Raw genomic sequence first — 14865 nt, forward strand, 5'->3', positions numbered from 1 at the left:
TGCCAGGACTCACAGGGCCTGACTGGTTCCCCCTTTTCCCTCAAGGAGCTGTCTGCCCTTGCCAAGTACCTTCCTTACGATGTCCCCCTTTATTTTTTTTTTTTTTATTTTTTTAACGTTTTATTTATTTTTGAGATAGGGAGAGACAGAGCATGAACAGGGGAGGGTCAGAGAGAGGGAGACACAGAATCTGAAACAGGCTCCAGGCTCCGAGCTGTCAGCACAGAGCCCGACGCGGGGCTCGAACTCACGGACCGCGAGATCATGACCTGAGCCGAAGTCGGCCGCTTAACCCACTGAGCCACCCAGGCGCCCCACGATGTCCCCCTTTAAAGAGGGAGTCGGTCAAATGATTGCTAATACTAACGCCGTGATTTTTCCATCAGCGAGACTCCCCATCGCGTCGATCATCAGAAGCGTTGGGTCACGACTCTATGATTACAAATTAAGACGGAACCCCAGTTGGCCCAAAACTCCCCTAGTGTTACTGGTCTGCTCTAAATCCTCAGAAGGTGTTGATGGAGTGGCATTTACAAAGATATTTAGCACATGTCCAATTTCCAGTGATGAGTGCACCTTTCGCTGCCCTGATGTCTTGGGAGGGGCTCTTGGATCAATCTGTCACCTGCTCCCAAGCTAGCATTGATTTGCCCCGGGAGCCAGCACCGTGGGGGGAAGCAATGGCCCAAATCCAGCCCCCAGGAAAAGATGAGCGTCCCACAGTGTGGCTCCCATACCCATGCACACACTTACCTGACCAAAGTCAAAACCAGAATGTCAGGACAAGCTGTGGATTCTCAGCACGGAACTATCACCCTGGGGACTAAATGGGAGTTTCTCATCAGACCCTCAGGACTCATTCAAGAAATGCTCCAGGCGAGGTCTGAGGAATGAGTGGAATGCTGAATTCATTCAAGAAGAATGCCATCTATCTGGGCTCCGTGCTGGGAACACAGAGGCCTTCGCGGTGCCGAAAGTTCTCCCAGTCACCCTTAAGACTTACTACACCTACTTAAGCTCAAGGGAACACGAAGTTCACAAAATGCTTTCCTACCTTGGATAAAATGCCTTTTCTGTCTTAGCCAAGACATAACAAGATTCAGTCATCTTTATTTCTACCCCATGGTTCCTTGATGAAACACGTTAATTATATTTTATCCTCCGAGAGGGAAATAGCGGGGGGGGGGAATGTTGCCAAACTCCGCTATCCTTCTCACCTCACCTTATTTTTTTTTTAAATCAGTTCCAAAATTAAGTTCATTGTGGGGCTATGTTCAAATTGCATAAAATAACTATTATTTACAGAGTATTCTAAATTCTTTGCACATGTTGGTTTCCTCCCCATACCAATCCTATAAAGCAGGTTTATCATTATCCCCATTTTGCAGATGAGAAAACTGAGGCTCAGAGAGGCTAAGTAACTTGCCCCAGATGGTACAGCTTGTAAGATCTGGGATTTAAATCCAGACGACTTGGCTTCAGATCCTTGCTCTCCATGGTGCAAATAACCTCCTGTCCTTTATGAGCAAGGTTGATGGTGACAATTCTACTGTTAACAGGATATGTGCCTTGAAGCGTTTCTTTCGGGAATAGAGATATTCTTAACTGATTTTCCTATTCTTATTTGCCCAGACTCTTTCTCGACCAACAACGCATGTGTTTTAGATGTTTGGCAAGGAGCTTGGTTTTCCCTGGGTGATCGTGTATAGAAAGAGGGTGATGACCTCCAGGAACCAAAGTCTTTGGCTCAGACAACAAGCATGTATTGACAACTTTTTGCTACACACCAGAGACGCTTCGGGAATATAACACAGTGTCCCAGCACTCCTGGGGGCTGTCCACCTAGACGTGAGGAATAACTAAAAAGGCTAAGACATCATTAAAGTCACAGATTCCACCATCTAAAAAAAACCATCCAGAGTTTCTCATAAACATGTATGAGAAAAACAGCTTCAACTTCCCCGTGTGGGTCGCTGCTCACTTGTTAAATGTCCCCGTCTTTCCTATCTTTGAAAATCCACCACTGATTCGAACACTTTTCGAAACCATTCATACAAAACGATCCCGGCTCTAAATACAGCTACTACAAGCTAGGGCAGAGTGATTCTTTCAGAGTAATTCTGGAACCATGCTGCTTTCAGGGAGCGGGCAGTAAAATGATATTAATTACTAACTAGTTAGCATTTGTTACAAGCCTAATGCGCACGTTGCTGACCATTCTGCGTGAAGAATCTCACCTAAACCGTCCCCCGAAATCATTTTATGAAGACACCACAGCACAGAGAAGTTCACGGACTCGCTCAAGGCCACACAGCTAATAAGTCGCAGGGCACGACAACAGCAGAAATGTGGGCCTGGAGGAAGAACCTGGAGAACTGTGTGGTCATTGACAAGCACATGAGGCTGTGGGGATCAGAAATAACAGAAATCCCAGTCCCTGCTGCCCCTACGAGCTGACCTGCTAACGAAGAAGGGAGGACAGAAGCGAGGCAGAAGGCACTAGCTTCACACAGCCAATATCGACCAGGCGGTGAGCAAAGAGTCCCGTCTTCATGGAGCTTTGTCCAGTCAGGACACAGACAGAAGCCAAATGAAAGCATAATGGGCAGGGAAACAACATTGCGTTAGTGCTGACCGCGGCCTCAAAGAAGGCCTCTGGGAAAGTTCCTCTGGGGTGGAAACAGCAGGGGGAGAGTGGCCTACTCCAGAAAAGAGCAGCTGTTTTCAGGAGTCAGGGCTTTGTCCCCGAAGCTCCCGGGCATCTGAGTGCTGTGCTGTCCCCTGCAGGGAAGGGACCAGTGGGCCTGGAGAACCACAGTGGGAGAGGGGCCGAGTCCTTTGTGGTGGGGAGGGCAACGTTTAGCAACGTAGCAATGTCCAACGTTTAGCAGCATCCTTAACCTCTACTCAGTAGCACCCCTTCCAGCTGTGACAGTCAAAAACAGCTCCACGCATTGCCAAATGTCCCCTGGGGGTAAAACACAAGTGACCCGGGAAACCTTCATATCGATTTTTCCATCAAAATCTTGAATAATCGATATCCAGTTTGAGGCATAATTGGAAAAATCTTCCTTGCCTCCTTGCCCCCTTGCCTCCCAGGCCGCCCAGGTGAACTCAGCTGGTATTTGGGGAGCCAGGGCTACATTATCACAGAAGTCAAGGTCGGCAAATGGCAGCACTTTTTTTTTTTTTTAAGAATGCTCAGATAACTATGTATTCGCTTCCCAGAGCTGTCATAACATATTACCACAGAGAGGTAGAAAAAAAAAAAAAAAGAAAGAAAGAAAGAAAGAAAGAAAGAAAGAAAGAAAGAAAGAAAAAAGAAAAACAACAAAAATTTATTGTTTCACAGTTCTGGAGCCTGGAAGTCCAAAATCAAGGTGCGGGCAAGGCCATGCTCCCTCTGAAGGCTCTAAGGAAGGTTCTCCTCGCCCCCTCCTAAGCTTCTGGTGGCCGTGGCGGTGGCGGTGGGCAGTCCTCACATTTCCTGGCTCGCGGCCAAATCACTGTGGTCTCTGCCTGTCTTCCCACAGCTATTTCCCCTCTGTCTGTGTCTGTTTTCTCCTTTTTATAAGAATACCAGTCATGGAATTAAACCCCATGTTAATCCATGGTGATCTCACCTTAATTCCAATGACTACAGCTAAAGACATCTTATTTCCAAATAAGGTCACATTCTGACGTTCCAGGTGAACATGAATTTGCGGGGGGGGGGGTGGGGACAAGGGGGGGACGCTATTGAACCCATACACATCATGAGCAGATTGGCTCATGGTGACTGTGCAGTTCTCCTGGCCATCGTCCCCACCACCAGGTCATCTGTAGGGGTGAGCTGAGGAGGGCAGCCCCCCCCCCCCATCCACGCTTTCCTGCCCAGTCCACCCACCCTCCCTCCTGCCTCTCTGGTAATCTGTGCTCTCTCAGCACAGCGGGACGTGATCATGACCATGGAGAGGCCTCCTTGCTGTGGAGAGGAGTGTCTCGCCCTAGGTGTGGGTTCCTGGACCGATTTTTATCTGTTGTTCACCTGTCTTTCTTTGAACCGTGCTCCTGAGAGACCACAATTCCTCTTTTGTATACGCGCTCCTTCCAACTTGCCTTCTCTGAGGTAGAAAACATCCATTTGCATTTCCTCCCCACCCCAACGTCTTTTGGAAAGACAAAAAAACCAAAAAACGTTTTCATGGTACAGGGCCAATCATGCTGTTATTGATGTCTCTGTGCCCTGGAATGCTTTCCCCCCGCTTTCCATTCCCCTGCCTGCCAAGCACACTTGACCTGTGGTACGTAGAGGTCACAACGGCACTGATCAATCTCCTCCAAGTGTTCTCACTTGTCCAAAGTACACGGTGTTACAAGATTAGAGGGGTATGAGAGGAGAACACGGGAGGACCCAGAGGCACTCTTGCCCGGTTGAGGAAAGGGGGAAGATCAGGAGGCCGATTAATTAGCTCCTGGCCACAAAGCAGAAATGCAGATCGGGTTTACCATCCCAGAAAACAAACAAACACAAAAACGTGGGAAACACAGGAACAAGAGCTTTTCAGTACCTAAGAGTGCAGATTTAATGACCCAAAGACTAAACTCAGGTAGGTGTTTAAAAAGTACTTTCCTTTGGGGAACTATGAGTTAATCTGGTGGCTTCTGGTGACCTCATAATGGCAAGCAAATTTGACACCGGTATTATAACTAACAAGCCACTTTAAATCTTTGAAGGGCATTTGCACAAAATAACATTCATTTTCCTAACCCGCATTTAACATACTGATAGAAGTCAAACTGCTTTGCAGGTGAATGTTTTAGGATGTAAGGAATTTTTCATCCTGGGCAATTACATTGGAATCATCTGGGGTCCAGACTGCGTTAGTCAAAGTTGAAGGCCAAGCATTAGGGGGTTTTAAAAATTCCCTAGGTCAGGTTAATGGGCAGCTATGGCCCCGAACTGCTGTAAAAAGTTAGAACGTTCAAAGCCCATTTACTACTAAACACAAAAATGCAACCACATCTGTTAGTGCATGGCCCCACTAAAATTCCTTATACCAGGACCGAATGCTTCTCCCAGTTGGTGGGTTACTTTTCCAAATGGCAGAATACGAGTTTGGAAAGAATACATTCCGTCATCTCAAGTCTTGATTTGTTCCAGCCCCGCTGGACTTTTGCGAAGAGAATGAGGACTCCCTGCCCCGTCCACGGCTCAAGTTCTCTTCCTAAATTTCTCTTCCCATTTTAACCAGCCCGCCTGCCCCGGGGTGTCATCTTGGCCTTCTCATCCCTCCATCCCTTAACTCCCTTACCCTACAAACACTGGTTTTCCCTACATTCCTGGTCCTGTAGAAATAGCAAATAACAAACCGCAATTCTTAAATGGCATTCCATAAGTAAAAGAATACTCATTAAGCCTCTCTTCTGGCTAAAAAAGTGGGTATAATATTTTAGCTTAGTGCGAGACTAAAATTAATCAATCAAGAAATACGGATTGAATGTTCAGGGGGACAAAGGCAAGAGTGGAAAACATACAAAGAAGTAGGTAGCATGTAGATACTCAAGGATCTTACCATTTAGAGCAGGGATTGGCAAACTATGGCCCACAGACCAAATCTGGCCCCCTACTTGTTCCTGTAATTAAAGTTTTATTGGAACACAGCCATGCCCCTCCCCCCACCCCACAAAAAAACCCCCATATTGTCTGTGGCTGCTTTTATACTATGATGGCAAAGCTGAGTATCTGTGAGAGAGACCATCTGGCCTTCAAAGCCTACAATATTTACTACCTGGCCCTTTATAGAAAAAGTTTGCCGGGCGCCTGGGTGGCTCAGTCAGTTAAGCATCCAACTTCAGCTTAGGTCATGATCTTGCAGTCTGTGAGTTCAAGCCCCGCATCGGGCTCTGTGCTGACAGCTCGGAGCCCGGAGCCTGTTTCGGATTCTGTGTCTCCCTCTCTCTGACCCTCCCTCGTTCATGCTCTGTCTCTCTCTGTCTCAAAAATAAATAAATGTTAAAAAAAAAATTAAAAAAAAAAAAAAGAATTACATGGTAGATGAATAAACGAGCATCTTGAATACCAGTTTAGCTATTCTGTAAGACAGCTGAGTCAAGGATTTCCAACGTGATAAAGTGATCTCTGGGAATACTTTGAAACAAAAGAGTGGATATGAAGATAAGGAGGCGAGTGTTTATTGAATAACTACTACACAGCAAGAACTTGACGAGCATAAAATCATTTAATTCTCTCAGCACTCCTTTCATTTTGCAGATCAACAAATTTTAGTTTGGGAGAGGTTAAATAACTGGCTAAGGTCACACGGACGGAAAACAGTAGAGTCAGAATTCAAACCCAAGTCTATCAGCACATGCGCATGCCTCCCAGTCATGTTCATATCACACTCTGCAGACCTTGGACTCCTCAGTCCCCATAAGGAACACTGTGACCAATTCAGCAACAACTGGGGACCAAGAGCAAAGACTCTCCACCCACCCTCAACCAAAGCAGTTCTCATTTTCTCTGCCTCACACATGGGGCTTCCCGATTTCATCCGAATAGTTCTTGGGGAAACAAAAAAGAATGGAAACCACTATGCTAGACCATACGACTTCCTACAATAAAGCCAGAAGGCATGGTTTTCAGCCTTCCGTCCATCACCAATGGGCTATGGGTTCATGGCCAGCCCCTCCTTCTTCCTTCCATTGCTACGCAAGAGAGACTGAATGACTGCCAAAACCATGTTGTGTTTCTTGACTTTCCAGAGGGAATAAGATTAAATGAAAAGCTCTTTCAGTGAATGAAAATGGCTGGACCACCTCGAATAAAGTTCTAGATAAAGTTGTAATTCCATCAAAGAAGCCAATTAGAGGAGCTCAGCTGGACGCCTTGCCTGATGCCTGCTCGTGGCATCTAATGTTAGGATGCAAAAAAGCAAAGGGGAGCCAATCTTTTGACATTACCCGGTACAACCAGCACATGACCCAATGCAGGGACCTTTGTAAACAGTCCACAGAGGCACGTCTACTTACCGACAGAGATGTAACAGGTGAATATACTGATTCTGGAAGAATTCATAACTGGAAACAATGCCACACTCCTCTATGGCTCGGCCATTCTTATACCAAGTCACCTCTGGCTTGGGCTGACCTGATAATGACAACAGAAGAATATTCCTCTTGCAGTAAGCATTTTGAGAAAAGAAAATCATAAAGCAATGAACAGGAGTGAGTAATGAGCCACAGGGATGGACATGCTGAACTATGTCAGTTGGGGAACTGGAAAATCTCTCTCATTGATTCAAATGCATCGTCCGATAAGCACTATTGAGCAAGCTATGTACCTGAGATGATCCTGTGCAGGGGTGTGGATGAGGCCTACAAAATGAAATGCTGTCCCTAACCCTAAGGAGCTATTAAGAAAAATCATCTAGGGGCGCCTGGGTAGCTCAGTCGGTTAAGTGTCCAACTCTTCGATTTCAGTTCAGGTCATGATCTCCCGGTTTGTGAGTTCGAGCCCCGAGTCGGGCTCTGTGCTGGCAGCGTGCAACCTGCATGGGATTCCCTCTCTCCCTCTCTATCTGCCCCTCCCCCATTGTCTCTCTCTCTCTCTCTCTCTCTCTCTCTCTCTCAAAATGAATAAACATTTTTTTAAAAAGAAAAACTATCTAAAACTTGGATATGAGGAAAAAATGTGGATAATATCTTCTTTCCGTGTCCTATGGGGACAAAGGTCCACCTAAGAATCACCTAGGGGAATATACATCGTTCAATTTGATGATTACTACTGATTAAAATTCCCAGTTTGGGGCACCTGGGTGGCTCAGTCGGTTAAGCATCTGACTCTCAGTTTCTGCTCAGGTCATGATCTCCCGGTTTTGCGGGTTCGAGCCCCGCGTCAGGCTCTGCACTGACAGGGCGCAGCCTGCTTGGGATTCTCTCTCTCTCCCTCTCTCTCTGCCCTTCCCCTGCTCACGCCGTCTCTGCCTCCCTCAAAATAAATAAATAAACTTAAAAGATGGTTACACTCCCAGATTCAGTGAAGTTGCATACAAACTTGTAGATTTTTATCCAACAGAGACGTAAATAATCCCTGCCTGGCAGAAAAGATAACCCCGTAAGTCTTGGTTTACCGCCCTACAGGACATTAACCGGTGTTTTACCTAGTCCAGCAATCTTATCCTAACATTCCCTTATTAAACTGCCTATAAATACCTAATTCCTCTAATGTTCCTACTTTCTGGTTCCCTCTTTACTCGAAGAATTGAATAAAACCGTTGAAATGTTCATGTCCTATTTGCACGGAAGTCACTGTACCTGTGGAGGAGTATCCTTAAACGGCGCTCGGAGCTGAGCGTATGCCATGGCACAGAAGAGGGAAGAACAAAGTGAATTAGCACATTAGTGGATTAGTCCCCTCATGAGGCGTGTATGATTTCCGGGCCGCTCCTGTGCATACCTGACTGGTGTCGTCACAGAAACTGCCCTACGCTTTCTCCCTCAGGAGGGCTTCCTCCTGCCCTTGTGATCGGTAACCAGATCTGATGGACTAATCTGGTGAAACCCCCAGGAATTCCATTCACCCCTTGGGATTTTTTACCCCTGTGACCGCGAAGGAAGCTTTCCAGTGTGTCCCAATGAGCTTCCCCCCTAGCCTCCGTAACACTGAAAACGTACCCAAATGTGCCCTGTCTACAGGAGGAAAGCCCAGTATTGGGAAACAAAACACTGTTCTAGATCCATCCTTCTCTGTCTCTGTCTGACTTACCACAGGATTTTTGGTGAGCAGCCCCAGACACCACGAAGAGAAGAACCCCACGTGTTTCTGGGCCCTGCACCATGGACCCGTCCTGACGGTGCTCAGAGCCCCTGCCTCCCTCCCTGTGTCTTGTCTGATGGGGCGTCTCCCAGCTAGGCTACCTCTGTGCCAGCGCCACGAATGTGGGTGATCCTCCTGGCCTCCCCCTTCAGGTAGCGCCCGCCTGACTACTTGGTCCCCGGAACTAGGAGCGGACAGACCTACGTGCAAGGATACACCCTTCTTCCCCAGTGGTTTGGCTGAGTCCCTTCCAGGCAAGTGACTAAAGCACCAAAAATGAGCTTCCCTGAGAAACCACCAAGGAGGTTGGGGATTACAATTCATTTCTGCCTGTTCTTAGCCTTTTGTCCCCCTCTCAGTCGGCGTTCTCAGGAATCCTCTCCTTCCTCCTTTTTTGTATATCCTGGACTCCTTTTTTTTTTTAAAGAAGGTACATAAAGTGTGCATGAGCTGGGCCCGGGACACTCATTCGAATCTCTTGGACTCCAATTTTTTTCATTCAGACCGATCAGGGCTGGTTGATGCCCCCAGTTTCTTAGCGGCTGACTGGTTTTTTCCTCTTGTGCAGTATAGATCTGAATAATCAGCCAGAAATGAGACTCACACAGGGAAGTGGTGTCTTGTACCTTTGTGGGTGGTTCTCTTTTCTCCCTCCACTTGCTGGAAACCTCGCCCAAAAATCCTACCCTTGTTTTTTTTAAGCCTACCTGCAGGTCACACATGGAGAGCCACCTCCAGAATGTCTCGTCATTGTGTGTGGGGACCGGTAGCCAAGTTTAGGGTACGTCCAAACGCTGGGGCTTCCTGAGGACACATGGGGGCCACGGCATGGAGGTTCAGTGGTGGACGTGTGTGCGTCCCTCTATTTGAATGGCTGTGGACAAATGCCAAGAAAGATGGGGGCTTGGCTCTGGCCTCGAAGAGGCTGAACTCACTCACAGGTGGACACCCCAGCACCCAGACCAGAGATGAGATTTTGTTATGACTTCAGCTAAGGAAGCACGGCCATTTCAGAAGCTGGCTCTTTTCCTCTCCCCGTCTAGAAAAAGGGATCTCAGGGGAGAAGAGTTTTCTGTGCGCCCTCCGGAAAGACCACTGGTGCCTCTATGTTTTCGAAGGTAGAGACACAGTCCAAAAAAGGAAACAATCCACAAGGTACAAGGTACCACTTCCTGACCCAATTATTTTGCTTCTATTATTTTCGTTTAATAAGAAATCCTTCTTACCACCGGGGGCACCAATGTGGGGTCAGGTCTGGGTTGTTTATTCTCCAGGCCAGGGAGAATCCCAGCCCCCTGCTCCTCCTCCGTTGGGCACCCCCTGCCTTGGTTTTTACCTCTTCACTGCTGACCAGCATGCCCGACGAAGGCGGGCAGTGGGAGATGTATGTAGCTGGTTTGGGGGATATCAAGGAAAGAGTGATCAAGAAGGTTCCAATAAATCGACTGAAGGAAAGTTACTCACGACATTCCTATGTACACAGGAAATTAAGAATGGATTCTCTGAAAAAATAACCAGGGCGGGAGTCGCCTAACCCAGAACCACAATGCGAAGTGAAAAAGATCACTAGGCTATATCCAGGAAGTCACTCAAAGAAATCCTTCGGGGGGGGGGGGGGGGGGGGGGGGGGGGAGGGAATCATAGAGGATTTAGTTGTTCAACTGGTTACTCAGAACAGACTTCCCAGGCCATTTTCACAAATGATTTTTAATAATGCCTCTGTGAGCCACAAACCCGGGCCCGCAGGGAGATCTCAGAGGAGAATGAGCCACTGGTGGTTACCAGATATCATGCAGCGAAGCACGGCGTCTGACTTCTCAGGAACTTTCTGGGAAAGCAACGTAGATAGAAAACAAAGGGTGTGCCTCTGGGGCCCTCCTGAGTCTGTCATCCTTAGGAGCCTCGTGAATCTGAAAAACACAAATCCCTGACATCAACATTTGTTCTGGGGCTCCTCTGACTGTCCTGGGAGTTTCGTTAGTGGCCCTTAGGGACAGAAGGAGCACGCCCTGGCTCGTCGGAGGCGGGGCACTGGCACTTGGGCTGGTGGGCAGATGGGAAGTCCTCGGGCGGGCTTTGTCACCTGCGGCGCTGCTGGCCCTTGGACCGGATGTCTGGTTGTGGGGTCCGCCCTGTGCATCGTAGCATCGGCACCCCTGGCTTCGACCCACCGGGTGCCACCAGCACCCCTCCCCCGAGTCACGACAATCCAGAGTGTCCGCAGACATTTCCAGCGTCCCTGGGGAGGGCAGCCCCAGCGGAGAACCACTAATCCTGGTGGATTGCAAGGCAGCGGGAGCCCACCCCGAGCGAGAGCTGCTTGAGCCCACAGCCAGTGTCACGTCTCTCTCATCTTTCTTTCTGTCCTCAAAGTCTCTTCATGGGACTCAAAAAGTGCGTAGGCACACTCGCCTCCGAAAAAGAGGCCTTAGTTAAATGCAAATGAATCTCCTGGGGGGAGGTCTTTTGAGATTGGGCAAGCAGTGCTCCTTGGAGCACCGGACGAGCGCCCCCAGGAGGGCAGTGAGTGAGCTAGCATGTATGTATTCATTGATACAAGCAGGCATTTAACACTTGACTGGTCACCACGTATGCAATCTCATTTCACCTCTTCTAAATTGCCTGAGTGGTTATTAACACCTCCTGCATCTTAAGGATGAGAAAGCTGACGCTCAGAGAGATTCAACAACTTGCTCAGGATCACACAGCTCAAGTGGCTGCTGCCCTGGGGCGCCCTTCATGGCTGTGCAGGCTGATACCGTCCCCGGAGCTGTGCAGTGCACAACCCACACAGATGCACGGCAGCCTTAAGAACACAGGTCTGTCTGAACCCAGAGGGCCCTTTCCACTCTACCCTCCATGTACCGTGCTGGCACCACTCTGTCAAAAGCACTCTTTGGAGAGCCCCATGCTTGGAAATAGTAACATTTCACTCTATCCAAACAGGAAGCTCCCACTTCCCCTTCGCTTGGTGAGCTGTTCTCACATGCCAGGAAGCTCAGGAGGAGGAAGGCTCCTACCACCATCCGATACATTTAGCACGGACAGGGAGGAGGCACTTAGACCTGCAAATGGTGATTCTGGGGATGCTGAGGGTCCTATAGCAGACGCGAGCTAAGCTCTTGGCGGAAAAGGCTGGATCTAAATGGCCACAACTGTCTCGTAGAAGGGGAAACCCTTCTCGATATGGGTGGAACAGCTTCTTAACCGTTTGGAACCAATTCTCCGATTTGGTAGGACCTGGTTCAAACTGAAAATGAGTTGCTTGTGCAAAAAGGATTCAGATATTCGAGATGGGAACAACAGAGCGCCACCCTGAGCGCTGGGAGCCTTCTGGGCATGGGGCCCCGTGTGGGGCACACATCGTGGAACCTCAAGGCCGGCCCTGCCTGGTAGACGCGGCCCTTGGAACATTCTGCCAGCCCTTCCTTCCCTTTGAGGCCTTTCCTGCAACCCCTGATGTTCCCACAGCATTTCCTTAATCTCAAGGTGTTCTGTCTAGAATAAGTGTAGTTCTTGGAAACAAAAAAGCATTCCCAAATTGCCCCTATGTGACGCACCCAAGCTTTCTGAATAGCAGGGTAGAAATAATTGATTTAGGAGAACACACCTCCTTCCTTTCCTCACGAGGAGTGCACAGGAAGCAACTCTCCTCTACCTGAGGGTCCGCTGATGCATGTAACGGGCAGAAAGAGCGGTAAAGCTGAAGAAGAAGTATCTTTGCATCAACAAGGAAGACAACCGCTTGGGTCTGCAACACAGCACAAGGGCTGGGAGAGAAGTCTGAAAAGCCGCGGGGTTATGCGGGGGAGATTGAGCCACAGAGACCGAGAAAGAGACGCTATGGTTGTTAATTGGATCCTCTCGACATTTTTGGTTTTTTCTTAGTCTTTATTTATTTTTGAGAGAGAGAGACAGAGCATGAGCAGGGGAGGAACAGAGAGAGAGGGAGACACAGAATCCAAAGCAGGCTCTGAGCTATCAGCACAGGGCCCCACGCGGGACTCGAACTCACAAATCACGAGTTCATGACCTGAGCTCAAGTCGGACGCTCAACCGACTGAGCCACCCAGGCTCCCCTAATCCTCTCGACATTCTTTAATAAAGACTTGAATCGCAGGGCACCTGGGTGGCTCAGTCGGTTGAGCGTCCGACTTCAGCTCAGGTGGTGATCTCACGGTTTGTGGGTTCAAGCCCCGCGTGGGGCTCCGTGCTGACAGCTCAGAGCCTGGAGCTGTTTTGGATTCTTTGTCTCCCTCTCTCTCTCTCTCTGCCCCTCTCCCACTTGTTCTCTCTCTCTCTCTCTCTCTCTCTCTCTCTCTCCCAAAACTAAATAAGCATTTAAAAAAAAAAGTCTTGGATTGCATTTCTAGCGCTTTTTGGTTATAGGACGTTTTAAACACAGTTGTGCAGTTTGGACCCCATCGGGTCCCTGGTTAACAGGTGTCCCATAAAACCATCCTAAGTCCCTCTTGGTCTAGATGGTAAGTTAGTCGCACAGAACAGAAAGAAACTTCATCTGCAAGATGGCAAATAGACACAGATTACATGATACGTACATTTAGACGTTACGTGATTGCTCCAACAGGTATAAAAAGGCCAGAGCTGACGTGCGTTATTATTTACTTAGAAGTCACAGAAATGCCTAATGGAAAAACTGCTCTCAGCAAGGCTGAAAGAAATATCAAAAGCAAATAACTCCAGGGGACAACTTCCACGGCAGCCACCCTGCACAAGGATGTTTGTGTTTACAGAAGACTTGGCGAGCGCCGCGCCGCTGAATCCCCGTAGGAAGAGATGACTAAGCCAGACGAGGGCACGGTGCTCAGAAAACCAAGGAAATGAATGGCAACTTGCGGTCCTTTCACTGCTGAGGAAATGCTGCCCCTCCCCCCACTCTGCAAACACACGGAAAGAAGCAGCGTTTCGGTCAAAGCCAGTGTATTTGCTCGTCCCTTTCAGACGTCTGAGCAGGTGATGGGAGCTAGAGCTGTGGATTTGACTTGAGATAAAAAGTTGATGCTTCTCAGGATTATTGAACAATTTTAGGGCTAAAACATAGGCATGGGCAAAAAGAACAGAATCTAAATCCAATTTAAATTTTTTATGGTTATTTCACAACTGGAAATGCAAGTTGTATTTGTGACCTCATCTACCGGTTTTTTGGTTTTTTTTTAAGTTTATGTATTTGTTTTGAGAGAGCGTGTCCACGTTTGCACACATGTGTGAGCAGGAGAGAGGCAGAAAGAATCCCAAGCAGACTCCGCACTGTCAGCGCAGAGCCCAATGCGGGGCTCGATCTCACAAACGTGAGATCAGGACCTGAGATGAAATCAAGAGTTGGACGCTTAACCGACTAAGCCACCCAGGCCCCCACCCCCACCCCACTTATCATTTTTGAGTGGCAACACGGCATCCGGCGTTAAGGGCTCTAGAGCCAGGTACCTGGGTTTACATTCTGGCTGCACTCCTTACTAGCATCGTCAGCAAGTGTGTCCCAGCCTCTCTGTGCCTCAGTTTCCTCATCTGTAAAACGGAGGCAAAACAGTTTTGTATACTTCATAGGTTGTTATAAAGATGAAATGAGTTACTACTGCCTGTAAAGTACTTAGAACAGCACCTGGCACAAAATGTAGTGCTTGCTAATTATTTCAAAAAAAAAAAAAAAAAATGTGGCTTCAGTGGAACCCACTAGCTCAACTGACCGGCAGCGAGGCTGATGGCTCTGCAACGCTTTGTTTTCAAACAGCTTTAATGAAGTGTAATTCACACGCCGTAGAATCCACCCACTCACGGCGTGCAGTCCAACGGCTTTCAGCGTGTTCAGAGTTGTGCGACCATCACCACAATCAATGTTAGAACATTCTCATTTCTCCAGAAAGAATCCCATTCTCCTTGGCTTTCAAGTCCTTGTCTTCCCATCCCTCCCCACCCCCCGCCCAAACACACACAGAGCCCCAAGCAACCACCACTAATCTACTTTCCGTCCCTGTGGATCTGCCTATCCTGGACATTTCCCAATAAACAGGATCAAATGCTATGTGGTCCCTTGTGGCTGGCTTCTTTCT

The 14865-nt window shown here is 48.2% G+C and overlaps 1 protein-coding gene across 1 annotated transcript in view; it reads right to left on the minus strand.

Annotated features, from left to right (window-relative positions):
* ALPK2 (alpha kinase 2) overlaps positions 1–14288 on the minus strand; it is a 104860-nt gene extending 90572 nt beyond the window's left edge. Inside the window, exons 1-3 of the mRNA XM_042910585.1 lie at positions 14243–14288; positions 10580–10707; positions 7012–7129 (exon numbers count right to left, since the gene is read on the minus strand). Coding sequence (XP_042766519.1) covers positions 7012–7129; positions 10580–10688 — 227 coding nt within the window. The 5' untranslated portion in view covers positions 10689–10707; positions 14243–14288. The remainder of the gene's footprint in view (positions 1–7011; positions 7130–10579; positions 10708–14242) is intronic.
* Positions 14289–14865: the final 577 nt, after the last annotated feature.

This window comes from Panthera leo, chromosome D3, assembly GCF_018350215.1.
Source record: "Panthera leo isolate Ple1 chromosome D3, P.leo_Ple1_pat1.1, whole genome shotgun sequence".
NCBI classification, from domain to species: Eukaryota; Metazoa; Chordata; class Mammalia; order Carnivora; family Felidae; genus Panthera; species Panthera leo.